The following is a 14,368-nucleotide window of genomic DNA, read 5'->3' as shown; positions in this document are numbered from 1 at the left end:
ATTGTATCAGAATTATTCAGACTATTAAAATCGGCCCATACTTCTTACTATAGCCAAGAGTATTTTTCCTTGGAAAATTTCCTATACGGACTATTTATATATGGAATTTGTGTCTTTGTAGAAAATATCTTATTGACTATGAGTATTTCCCTCAAATGTTATCATAGGAAACGAAACAAGAGAGAAGTTGCCTCTTAAAGGCCACCAACAAGTTTTACCTAGTCTTTATGCTCAGACCTTCTGCAGAGATCAGGCGGAAGAGTACAAACAGAAGTAACTTGGATTGGAGTTGCTAAGATTAGACTGGAGTTGATATTGGGAGAGTAAGCAAGAGACTGGGAAATTGGGAACATAGTTTAAGGTTACAACTTTTTTTGCTTCGATTTTGGCTGCTCCTTAAAGATAATTAGAACTTGTAACCTTGGAACTAAGAATCCTTTCTCCAGGTCATTGAACTTTGCAATGTAAATAGTTTCTTTTGGCATTAGAATCAACTAAATTGGCATACTGCAAACACAAATTTAATAACTCCTAGGGTAGGAGATAAATCCCATTGAAAGTATAGTTTCCATCAATTCAACATGCTAGGCATAACTTCTTTTACTGACTTATTTCAATATCTTTTCTTTAGGTGATTTTGTTCATTTAAATACTAAGTTATTGGAAGCATGATGACACTCACCATTTGAGTGGTTCATAAGTGTCACCAGTTGTGATATGGCACAATGCCTAAGCCCTGAAAACAGTGATTGAATTGTATGTTTTATGGCAGCTGGGTGGGGGTTGTTGTTGTTGTTGTTGTTATTGTTCGTTTTTTGTTAACTTTACCCTGTCTGGCAGTTACTATTTTCTGGTCACTTAGAGTTTGTAAAAGGAGACTTAATGTGTAGTCCTTAGAAACTCCTTCATAAGAGCATAGGACAAGTGTCTAGTACATTATAAATATATTGTGATCCTTGTCTTTCTGGTATAGTTGTTGGTGCTATGTGGTAGTGCCTAATTTGCTCTTTTTTTTCCCTTTGAGCAGGCTGGAATAGAAGCTGTCAGTATTGAATATTTACACAGTTAAAGAGGGAACTAGCCAAAGACTCTCAAAAGTGATAAAGAGGATGTTAATAGGTTATAAGCTCTTTAAGCAAAAGAGAGTGTGTGACAGGAGGAACTCTATCTCATGCTGTTGAAAAATTAATCTTTTTGCTTTTCAGCATATATAACATAGTTTTTTTCTCTTCTTGTTTTTTCCCCCTCTATTATGCTACTTGTTTGTCCCCTTTATGTATTTGTCTCTATTTCATTTAGTTGTAGTAAGTGTTGAGTATATTGAGCAACTACTGTGTATGAGGCACTGTACTCAAATGTGCTTAGTTATTACTCTCTTCATCTAATGATGTAGAAACCCTCATCAGAATTATCATCCTTGTGTTATGAGGTGGAAGTTAAACTAATGTTTGTTTTTTAAGGTGAAAATTTTTTTTGACATTTTCCTCCTTGTGGAAATTATTTTTTATACGTATATAAAAATTTACTTATAATTAACTGATCTATATTTACTAATAATAAATCATAGAAATATTTTTATAATAGATTTTTATTTTTCAAAATACATGCAAAGATAATATCAACATTTGCTCTTAAGGTGAATTTTTAAAAATCAAAAAGTTAATAATCACTGAATTCTCAATCTGAAAGATTTTGTTTTTGTTTTTGTTTTTATTTTGATGAAATCAGGTCAAAGATTTTGTAATGCTGGTATTAGATGGCAGGAGTAGCTCTGCCATTATGTCATATTGGCCTTTTTGTTTATTTCTAGGGGTTCTCTAGAATTTAAGTGGTCATATTAAAATTTACATAATAAGTTTCTTGTAATTGAATTCTGTTTTAATTGAAGAAATAAATTTCACGTTCCTCTTTGCTATGTCACTAAGGATATATTTCAGACTCCTACTTCCGCTACATTCCCATGAAGGGAAGTGAATTCTTGAGATTTTGGAATCTAGACCTTTTTTTGTTAGGCTTAGATTCAACTCTGAATAAATTCAGAGCATGTACAAATTACCAAGATCAGTGTTAATTTTAAGATGTTCATCTCAGCAAACTGTTTATTGTTTTCTATTCTGTGGACTTGATTGATTAATTTGGCTTCTTTTGTTCTTTTGTTTTTTATTCTGTTATGTGTAGTTTATTTTGAATTTGAGTTCTTTGTAAAATTTAGGTTAGTAAAGAACAAGAAAGTATCAAAAAAAGTGTTCAGGTTAACTTTTCATAATTTGTATTTTAAATATAATTGGATTGTTTTACAGGTTCATGGTAATCCTCAGTCAGGATTAAGAAGTGAATTACAATATTTACCAACATTTGAATATGGAATAGACCAAGAAGAAGATAAGAAAGAGGTATGTGAAATATGCTAACTTAAATGCACTACTATTGAATTTGTGTATTCATGAAATAGTATATGATCAAGAAACTAGGTGCATCAGTGCTTAGTATGCTAGTTCTGAAGTCAGAAAAACTCATCTTTCTTAGTTCATATATAGCCTTATATACTTAACTAGCTGTGTATTTCTAGGCAAATCTCTTAACCCTGTTTGCCTCAGTTTCCCCTGTAAAATGAACTGGAGAAGGAATTGGTAAACTACCCTACTATCTTTACCAAGAAAATCCCAAATGGGGCCATAAAGAGTTAGATACAATAGTTTGCAAATTATCTCAAGTTTTCAGCAATTACCATAAAGTGTATTTTCAGCAAATTCTGAAATCTTAGAACTATCCTAAGTTATGCTTCATGATTCTTATAATTTTGATTTGCTTAAGTAATTTAAATATATGCTTTTGATCAATTCAGGGGCTTTTCCTTGTTTATTTCATTACCTTATTCAGACCTAAACTTAGTTTAAATTAATGTTATTTACCCAAGGACTGGACATTATGCCAATAGGATACACACAAACCCATTGCCTGCCAATGGCAGTAATAATAATAACAACAGTAATAGTAATAGCTGGCTAACCTTTATATAAAGTCTTCTATGGGTTAGGTACTGTGCTAAGTACTCTCCAAATATTAGTTCATTTTATCCTTACAACAATCCTAAGGGATAAGTGCTATTCTTATTTTCGTTTTACAGATGAGGAAATAGGCAGACAATGGTTAAGGTACTTGCTCAGAGTTATATACCTAGTAAGTGTCTGAGGTAAAATTTGAATTCAGGTCTTAATCCATTGCACCACTTAGCTGCTCTCAGGAAGATTGTTTCCTAAAACATTTGTCAACCATAATAACATTTAACTTAATGTTACTTTAATCCTTTGGACAAATAACTTTCCCAACTTGTGCCTTATCTGTGAAATTTTATCATCACCCAGTAAGAGTTCTCTTGATGGGAACTTAAATTAATTCTTATTTTGTCACCTACTTTAGCATTGTGTACTTTCTCTCTGTGGTTTTTATCTTTTTATGTAGAAACAAAAAGTAGATATAACTTTATTTAGGAGGAAAAATTAAGTTAGTAGTGCTTTGTCTTTGTCCAATATATCTTTTAAATAGTCACATATGTTATGCAGGATGTCCCAGAAGTACAGTTTAAAGCATTACTTCTAATGAATATCTGAAGTGGAAGGATATTAGAATCTTTTCAAGGCCCTGTGCCAGCTTCCTCATATATGAAATACATATATTGTCATTTGAAAGTCCTCTGAGAGCTGGCTATTAGCAAATTTATAACTCTTCTTTTAGCGTCAAAAGCAGTACTTAAGATACAGACGACTTTTCATGGATATCGAGAGGGAACAAGTAAAAGAACTAGAGAAACAAAGAGAACTTAGGAAGAAAATTGAAAGGTAAGCCTTCCAGATTTCAGTGGGAACTTAAATTGACCATTTCATCTTCTTTAGGAAAGCAGGGGCACTAGATTTGTTTTATATCAGCAAAACATTTAATAGTCTCTTGTGAACAAGATAGATATAGACTACTAGATATTAATATGATTATATAAATTAATAATTTATGCTGTGATTGGACTAATGAAGAAATATATTAATGAGTTGCTGTCAACTTTAAAGAGAAGTCTGTAGTTGAGTGCCTCAGGGATTCATTCTCAGTCTTTTTCATTTGATTATTTTATTAGCTACTTGGATAAAATTGTAAAAAGTATATCATGAAGCTAATAGGGATGCTTTTTTGTGTGTTAGAAAACATGATCCAGAAGATATTCTGCAGATTAAAGCAATGGCCATAAATTAACAACATGATTTCATTAAGGACAAAGGTCTGTACTTTATTTAAAAGTCAGTTTTATAGGTACTATTTCAGAAAGATATTGTTGAGATGCCTGTTCTGATTAAATAGTTCTGTGGATTTTTATGACCTGTAAGCTCAATATGAGTCAACACAGTTAATGCTATCTTAGGCTACATTCAGAGGGACCTAATGTCCAGAATTCTGCTGTGGTCAAATCACATTTGTAATACTGTGTTCAGTTTTTAGAGATACATTTGAGGAAGACCATATAATGAAAATAATTCAGGGCCTTAAAATTTGAAAGATACTTTATCTCTATTATTTCATTAATATTTTGTGACATAGGCAAACTGAAGTATGTGTCAAAGATGATGATTAGCACAGTAAGGGAAACGAAGAAAAGAGAGAGGACAATGTGCATATGAATTTCATTTGAAAAAACTAAATACTGATTAGAGTGGAGAAGAAAAGGCCTGGGAATCAGGAGAGGACATACTAAGCAGGCTTCAAGAATTTGAAGCTATTAGATTTGTTTTATGTGTTAGTAGAGGGCAGTTGGCAGAAATTTCAGAGGAGACATCTGTATTGCATGTAAAAAAAAAAACAAGAGTTTTCCAAAATGTCAGTGTACTGTCCAAGAAAATATTCTTCAATGACTCAATGATATTTTAGGAGATTAGGTAATATTGAATTAGATGATCCTTCCAACTCTTAGGTTCTGTGATTCTGTATCTTTTACTGACTCATTTTGAACTAGCAATATATTTAATCATAATAAAGGATTCTTGTCTTTTCCAGTCTTCTTAATAGAACTGGGAGGCATTGTCCAGGAAGGTGTTGATATAGACATGCTCCTATAAATTTATAAAACAATTAAATTTTATAGTTGATTTTTTTTTAAGCCTAACAAAAAGATTCTTACTTTTGAGGAACTTTTTATAAGATTTCCTGGTGCATTAAATAGTTTAGAGGGGTAGAAGAACTTTCTAAAGTAGTAAGAGCCATTGTCAATTGTTCATTAGTTATATATAGATACAAGATCATGCTTAAAACCCTGATAAATAAGAAATAAAGGTAAAGCATATCTGAAATCATTATGTAAATGAATAGGAAGCGATCACATTTGATTTACATAATTTTATTAATGTATTGCTATCTCTGAATCAATAAAAATCGTTGAATAATATCAACTTAGTACAAGGTACAGAATACCTTGGAAAAGATGTAAAACTAAATAATGTGGATCCTTCCCTGCCTTTGAAGAACTTGCTGCCTTTACTAAAGTTCACTCGAATTTTGTTTTGTTTGTCTAGCTCAAAGATATGGTATTGTACAACACCCTTAATTTAATACAAATCTGTTATATAATTTGCATGATTTTTCTCATTAAAATCAAAAAGATCTCCTGTTCTGAATAAAAAATATTAGGGCATTTCTATAGCTTTTTAATGCTAAGTGCAAAGAACTTTACATAGATTATATCATTTATTGTATCTTTGGTCATCTGGCTAGTAAATGTTATAAATAAGCAAGATTTGAACTTAGACCTTCTTGATTCCAAATACAGTACTCTGTGCATTATGATACGCTGTTTTCCATTAAAATATATATATATATATATCTGGATAAATTAATTGGATTTGAATAGATCACAAAGTGCACTACATATTCTCTCTACTATCCAAAATTTAGGTTTTAAGGTTGGGTATCAGAAGTACTAAGACACTAAAGTAAAATTGCGTAGGGAGAGCTTTTCTCCTTATTTATACTAATAAGTATTTCTTTGACTTTTTCTATTTTTTGTGTGTCTCAAGCGTTGAGAAAGATTGTTAGTTTGAAACACTGCCTGAGAAACCTTGCGTAGTATCTTATGAAAAGAGGATTTGGGACTTAGAAAAATGGTCTTTTCTGCTGAATATCTATTTTGCAGTGAACAAAAGATAAGAAGACTCCTAAAATTTTTGTATGGAATTCCCACTATAAAGAATTACATTTAATGGGTTTAACAATTGCTTTAAGTACTATTTAGTCCTAACTTTTTCTATTTAAGAATAATTTGACTGTTTTGCCCAATGAGCCATTTGTCTAGATTTGATAGGTATAAAAACATTCTCATAATGTTTTCCTAGAAGTAGAAAGGTCTTCAAAATATAATCTAGTTTGTCTTTCAGGAAGGATCACACTTTAAAAGCACAGTCTAAGATTTAGCCTTTCTAATGATCTTCTGGGGTAGTAAATCTACAACATCCTTTAGTAGTAACTTGGACTAATCATCTTGATGGTAGGAAATACTTCCTTTTGTCTATTCCAGATCTTTCTCAGTGAACCCTGAATCTCTTACTATTGCTTGATGTGGTCAGCATCAAAGAGCCTTTCAATCTAATAGTATCTAGAATATAAATCTCAGCAGAGAAGAAAAAAAATAGACAAATTTAATTTAGTACATTTAGTTGAAATGGAGACAAACTTGTTTGGTGTTTTATATCTAATCTAAATCTAACAACATAGTTAGTGGGTAATTCTTTTCCAGAAAGAATTTTTTGCTGACCTGAAATAAAGGACAAACAACAAAAACAACTTTAAGATTCTTTAAGAGGATTTCAGATTAAAGCTTTTGTTTTGTTACTATTCCCTCAGTGATGTTTTTCTCTTTTTAGTGGACTTTCCTAGTTACAGGTAAATTAGAAAGTCCTCTTACTAATTTGGAGGTGATATTAGAAAATGTTCTTTTATAAATAACTTACTAAATTCATTTTTAAAAATCACATTTGTAATCACTGTTGTAACAAAGAACCTTAACATGTTCCCCAGAAATTAAAAGGTTTAGACTATGTTCTTTATAATTCTTTGAAAGTTTTGGCATGTTCTCTAATTTGAATTTTGAAAACATTGCACTCACTTTATCCCAAGTCAGTAAGGAGCCCCAGGGTGAGTATAAATCTGCTTTAGTGTTAAGAATTCTTTTCAAGCTGCTTTTCATCTTACTTTAAAACTTCAGAGTATAGTGAGCCCAGAAATGCTGCTTTCCTTGAAATTGTTGTATAGTTTTTAGAGACATCTAAGAAAGGGACCATTTCTCAGAAGGAATGTTGTTATTATTCATAGAATAGGGAGAAAGGGACAGGTGTACAGAGAATGAATTTTTAAGTACTAACAATATTAGGGGCAGTATGGTATTGTCGAAAGAACACATAGATTTATCATTAAGTTCAACTCTTAATTTTGCTACTTACCACCTTTGTGACCTCAGGCAACTCACTTAACTTTTTGGACTTTAGTGTTCTCATTTATAAAATGGACTGGGAGCTTCTTGAGCTATAAAGATAATTCTATTTTTTAAAAAAATTTATTACATTATAAGTTCCAAACTGTCTCCTTCACTGCCTACCCCACACTACAGCCATCATTTCACACACAAACACACATGTGTTTGTGTATATCTGTGTGTATATGTAAAACCATACTGTGTATACTTTTGTTTACCAGTTTTTTCTTAGTAGATTGATAGATAGCATCTTTTTTTAGGTCCTTTGTAGTTGATTTGAATATTTATAAGCATCTTTTTTTAGGTCCTTTGTAATTGATTTGAATATTTATAAGTTTGTTTAGTCATTCACAGTTTTTCTTTGAACAATGTATATAATGTTCTCTACGTTGTACTCATTTCACTCCAATATTTCATGCAGGTTTTTCAACCTGATGAGTCAAAGAATATAAACAATTTTATAACTTTTTGGTCATAATTCCAAATTGCTCTCCAGAATGGTTGGATCAGTTAAAATTCTATCAACAGTATATTAGTATCCCAATTTTTCCATAGACTATATTTTCTAAAATCTCTACAGCTCTAAATCCTGTAACATTTTAGCTCAATCATAGTTATGACCTTAGCTTTGATATGTAGACCAACCTGTTTTTTTTTTAATAGCTCCAAACAATTACAGCAATACTTTTAAAGAATCTTTTTAAAGAGAGAAATACTGCCTTTTTTAAGTCTAAGAAACTTTTCCATCATATCATATTGGAGAATTTCTGTTCTAATATTAAAAGGAAGATAATTCCTTAGTATATTTTGAAAAGAAATAGAAACAATGCTTATCTTTGTAACTGTACAGCAGGAAGAAATCCTTGGAGTTAAAGGGTTGGCAGGAATTGAAGCCAAAAGGAAGGATTTTCAGGTTTCAACTTTGCATTATGTATTTGTTAAATTTACCAACTCTTTGACATAGACATGTGGAAGACAACCAAGAGCAATAACAAGAACTTATGATCTGATACTGGGTTATTATAAAAATACATTGGGGATTTAGAACTTACCAGCAGTAACACTTCATTTTAAAGAATGAAAATTTAAATTAAATGGAACCTATTTATTGTATGTTTGTGCAAATATCCTGTGTACTAGATTTTTTTTTTTTATAATAAATTTTATTTTATTTAATAATAACTTCGCATTGACAGAATCCATGCCAGGATAATTTCTACACGACATTATCCCTTGCAATCACTTATGTTTCGTTTTTTCCCCTCCCTCCCTCCTCCCCCCCCCCAGGATAGCAAGCAGTCCTATATATGCTAAACATGTTGCAGTATATCCTAGATACAATACATATTTGCAGAACCAAACAGTTCTCTTGTTGCACAGGGAGAATTGGATTCAGAAGGTAAAAATAACTCGGGAAGAAAATCAAAAATGCAAATAGTTCACATTCATTTCCCAGTATTCCTTCTTTGGGTGTAGCTGTTTCTGTCCATCATTTCTCCAATGAAACTCAGTTAAGTCTCTTTGTCAGAGAAATCCACTTCCATCAGAATACATCCTCATACAATATCGTTGTCGAAGTGTATAATGATCTCCTGGTTCTGCTCATCTCACTTAGCATCAGTCCATGTAGGTCTCTCCAAGCCTCTCTGTATTCATCCTGCTGGTCATTCCTTACAGAGCAATAATATTCCATAACATTCATATACCACAATTTACCCAGCCATTCTCCAATTGATGGGCATCCATTCATTTTCCAGTTTCTAGCCACTACAAACAGGGCTGCTACAAACATTTTGGCACATACAGGTCCCCTTCCCTTTTTTAGTATCTCTTTGGGGTATAAGCCCAATAGAAACACTGCTGGATCAAAGGGTATGCACAGTTTGATAACTTTTTGGGCATAATTCCAGATCGCTCTCCAGAATGGCTGTATTCGTTCACAACTCCACCAACAATGCATCAATGTCCCCGTTTTCCCGCATCCCCTCCAACATTCATCATTGTTTTTTCCTGTCATCTTAGCCAATCTGACAGGAGTGTAGTGATATCTCAGAGTTGTCTTAATTTGCATTTCTCTGATCAATAGTGATTTGGAACACTCTTTCATGTGAGTGGTAATAGTTTCAATTTCATCATCTGAAAATTGTCTGTTCATATCCTTTGACCATTTATCAATTGGAGAATGGCTTGATTTTTTATAAATTTGAGTCAGTTCTCTATATATTTTGGAAATGAGGCCTTTATCAGAACCTTTAATTGTAAAGATGTTTTCCCAGTTTGTTACTTCCCTACTAATCTTGTTTGCATTCGTTCTGTTTGTACAAAGGCTTTTTAATTTGATATAATCAAAATTTTCTATTTTGTGATTGGTAATGGTCTCTAGTTCATCTTTGGTCACAAATTTCTTTCTCCTCCACAAGTCTGAGAGATAAACTATCCTATGTTCCTCTAATTTATTTATAATCTCGTTCTTTATGCCTAGGTCATGGACCCATTTTGATCTTATCTTGGTATGTGGTGTTAAGTGTGGGTCCTTGCCTAATTTCTGCCATACTAATTTCCAGTTATCCCAGCAGTTTTTATCAAATAATGAAATCTTATCCCAAAATTTAGAATCTTTGGGTTTGTCAAACACTAGATTGCTATAGTTGACTATTCTGTCTTGTGAACCTAACCTTTTCCACTGATCAACTAATCTGTTTCTAAGCCAATACCAGATGGTTTTGGTGACTGCTGCTTTATAATATAATTTTAGATCAGGTACAGCTAGACCACCTTCATTTGATTTTTTTTTTCATTAATTCCCTTGAGATTCTCGACTTTTTATTGTTCCATATGAATTTTGTTGTTATTTTTTCTAAATCATTAAAATATTTTCTTGGAAGTCTGATTGGTATAGCACTAAATAAATAGATTAGTTTAGGGAGTATTGTCATCTTTATTATATTTGCTCGGCCTATCCAAGAGCACTTAATATTTTTCCAATTATTTAAGTCTGACTTCATTTGTGTGAAAACTTTTTTGTAATTTTGCTCATATAATTCCTGACTTTCCTTTGGTAGGTAGATTCCCAAATATTTTATGCTATCAACAGTTATTTTGAATGGAATTTCTCTTTGTATCTCTTGCTCTTGGATTTTGTTGGTGGTGTATAAGAATGCTGAGGATTTATGGGGATTTATTTTGTATCCTGCTACTTTGCTAAAATTATGAATTATTTCTAATAGCTTTTTAGTAGAATCTCTGTGTACTAGATTTTAATACATTTTTGGAATCATTTTAATTTTAACTACTTGCCAACAACTCCACTTTGATTTTAGAGTGACTTGGGTTAGAGGGGGTATTATATTTACTATCTCTAATCACATTCAACAGTATAAAAAAAGTCACATATTTTGAAGTATAAGCATCGGCCTTAAAGCAATTCTTATTATGATGAATTCAGAATATATATACTATATTATAGTAGATTAAAAGTGTATTTGCCTATGAGCCCTAGACCAAGTCTCTTTTATTTTCTTGTATAGAGCAAAATCTATTTTATAAGGGAATGTAGTCTTATTATTAAAGAGCAAAGTGTTCTATGTAAAGTTAGATGATCTGTTTTCAAATTCTGGTTCTTCCATTTATTATGCATGTGGCCTTGGGCAAGTTATTTTATCTAGTCTTCAATTTGCTATTTCATAAAATGAGAAAGGAGGGTTTTTTTAGATGACTGCTACAGTCCCTTTTAGCTCTATAATCCTAAGAATTTGAAGACTTTTCAGATAGAAGAGGAGTTTTTTTTCTTTTTTGATTTTAAAAGACAGAACAATGGATTGAACTTACAGAAAGGTAGATTTTGACTTGAAAACTGTCCAAAAGTGGAATGTTCTACTTTTGAAAGTATCAGATTCTTTCCTGGAGATATTCAAGTGCTAGATGTTGTAAGGGAGTTTTCTATTCAGCTAAATGACTCCCAATACCTTTTGACTGAAATTCTTTGAAGAATGATCGAAGACTTAGCTTATAGTGACTACCAGTATTTTGGAGATGGCATTTTTAATGTTTTGGTTTAATGATATGTTCCCATGGCCAGAAATATTTCATAGTATGTATATTTTCAAATAAAATGGATTAGATTTAATTTTATTTGGACTTAATGACAGTCCTTAATGATTAGTCCATACAAATAACTTTGTATGTTTCAAAATGAGGTTTGAGAATCACTGATTTGGACGTTAGCAGCAAAAACTTTTGACCAAGATTTAGAACATACTTAGCTACTGATGAATCTGTGATTGTATCAGTATAATTATTACTTTTAACAATGGTCTTAATCAATCTTTATCTGTCCATCTTGTGTAGTTCTTGTCATTAGAGGCAGCTGGTGGTACAATGGATAAAGCACTGGGCCCAGATTCAGGAAGACTTGAATTCAAATCTGTTTCAAATACTTACTAGCTTATGTGATCCTAGGCAAGTCATTTAACGTCAGCCTTGGTTTCCTCAACTTCAAAATGAGTATAGTTAAAGCACCTATCTTTCAGAGTTGTTGTAAGAATCAAATGAGATAATAGTTGTAAAAGTATTGAGCAACACTTCCTGGCGCATAGAATGTGCTATATAAATGCTTATTTTCTTCCTTTTCCCTTTGCATGTGTTTCAGAATTACTTTATAGGGGATTCATTCAGTCCCGTGACATTGCACTAACATCAATAAAGTATATCTATTAGTTAACTCTCATTCTTACATGACTGACTATTCCAATTCCTTTTCTGTCATCTCTCTGATGACAGTTTTTATACCGCTTAAGAAAATTCAGTGATAATGCCTTTTACAGGCTGCTTGACCCTAACATGTACCCCAACATTGTCCTTTGGATAACTCTAAACTTTAATGTTTTTTCTTGTGAGAACATTTTTATTAATGTATTGTTACAGCATCATAATTTCCCTGTGTACACTTCTTTAGTCTTTGCTTCCTCCTTCAACTTTCTTTGAAACAAAATAATTAAACAAAAATAACCAAGACAGTAATTCTGTCTGTTTGCCAGTTAGCATTCATAGTCCTCTAACCTCTCATTTCAGTATTGATTGTTGCATATATTCTAAGTTTAGTTGGCTTTTTGCCATGTTTTTATTTACATTATTGTCATCTCTCCCCACTGATGCTCAACATAGCTGACAAAGTGATTTTCCTTAAGCCCTGGTGTGACTGTGCAATTTTTTTACTCATTAAACATCCAATCAAAGTTTTCTCTTAACTCTTATTTTTGAACCTCCAAGATAATCTCATTCCTGATTCTGCAGCTCTCAGTTGCCATACACCATTATGGGAAAAACTTTAGTTTTGATTTTACAGAAATTTGTAGGCAAGTTGAGATAGCTGATTTTTGGTATGCCGTCTAGATTTATATATCTGTCTTTCCGAGGAGCAAGCCCCTCTTCATTTCATGGCTATAGTTACCATCTGCAGTGATCTTTGAACCCAAAGATATGAAATCTGATATTATTTCCATTTCTTCTCCTATTTGCCAGAAAATGATGGGACCAGTTGCCAAGGTGTTAAAAAAAAAAACAAAAACAATTATGTTAAACTTCAAGCCAGCTTTAATGCTCTTCTCTTTCACTCTCATCAGAAGGCTACTTAAAAGTCATCTTTACTTTCTGTCATCAAAGTGGTATCATCTGCATATCTAAGATTGTTGATATCACAGCCTGACATTTCACATGAAGTACTCTGCATATAAATTAAATAAGTTGACAATATAGAGCCTTGTCATACTCCTTTTCTAATCTTAAACCAATCAGTTATTCCATATTCATTTGTAACTATTACTTCTTGATCCTCCTCAGGAAACTCTGAGACTTCATCTCTGAGGACTTGACACATTTTGTTATGGTGCACACAATCAAAAGCTTTAGTATTGTCATTGAAGCAGAAGTAGATTTTTTTTCCCCCCTGGAATTTCCCTTGTTTTTTCCATAATCCAATGAATGTTGACAAATTAGTTTTTTGTTCCTCTGCCTCTGTGAAAGTCATCCTGCTCTTCTGTTAATTCTCAACTTACATATTGTTGAAAGCCAAGCTTGCAGAATCTTAAGCATAACCTTGCTGGTGTGTAAAATGAATGTACTCATTTAGTAATTTGAACATTCTTTGGCGCAGTACCCTTCTTTATTATATTGAAACCTAAGTTGATTTTTCCCAACCTTACAGCTATTGTTTTCCAAACTTGCTAACATATTGAGTAGAGCACTTTAACAACATCATGTTTTAGATTTTAAATAATTCAGATGAAATACTATCACCTTATTGTTAGCAATGCTTTCCAAGGCCCACTTTATTCTCAAGGATTTCTGGTTCTAACTCAGTAACCATATGATTGTAGTTATCATTGATGTTAAAATCTTTCTTGAATAGTTCTTCTATGTAATCTTGCTTCCTCCTAATCTCCTCTTCTTTTAAGGGTCTATTGTTTTTGTTTTTTATCAGGCCTACTTTTTGCACAAAATGTTCCTTTGATATGTCTAATTTTCTTGAAGAGATCTTCTTGTATTTCCAATTTCATTGTTTTTTTTTTTTTCCTATTTCTTTGCATTGTTTATTTAAGAAAACCTTCTTCTCTGCCCTTGTCTCTGTAATTCTGCATTCACTTGGGTATATCTTTCCCTTTCTCTTTTCCTTTTTGTTTTCCTTCTTTCCTCAGCTATTTTGAAAGTCTCATCAAGCAGCCATTTTAATATCTGGCCTTTTTTTTCCCCTTTGGAATATCTTTTGTTGCTGCCTCGTGTAGTTCTTCCTATAGTTCTTTAGGCAGATCTAATTCCTTAAATTTATTCATTGTCTCTATTTCATAGAGAAATTGTTTAGATCCTAAC

At 32.2% G+C, this 14,368-nt stretch overlaps 1 protein-coding gene across 2 annotated transcripts in view; it reads left to right on the top strand.

Moving 5' to 3' along the window:
- Window positions 1-14,368, top strand: part of CCDC15 (coiled-coil domain containing 15) — a 61,099-nt gene that overhangs the window by 30,430 nt on the left and 16,301 nt on the right. For both annotated transcript variants that reach the window (XM_051986765.1, XM_051986766.1), the window contains exons 7-8: window positions 2,301-2,393; window positions 3,736-3,839. In XM_051986765.1, the coding sequence (XP_051842725.1) occupies window positions 2,301-2,393; window positions 3,736-3,839 (197 nt within the window). The remainder of the gene's footprint in view (window positions 1-2,300; window positions 2,394-3,735; window positions 3,840-14,368) is intronic.

The sequence above is a fragment of the Antechinus flavipes genome, chromosome 3 (genome assembly GCF_016432865.1).
Source record: "Antechinus flavipes isolate AdamAnt ecotype Samford, QLD, Australia chromosome 3, AdamAnt_v2, whole genome shotgun sequence".
Taxonomy (NCBI): domain Eukaryota; kingdom Metazoa; phylum Chordata; class Mammalia; order Dasyuromorphia; family Dasyuridae; genus Antechinus; species Antechinus flavipes.
This window is presented reverse-complemented; position numbering and strand designations above follow the sequence as displayed.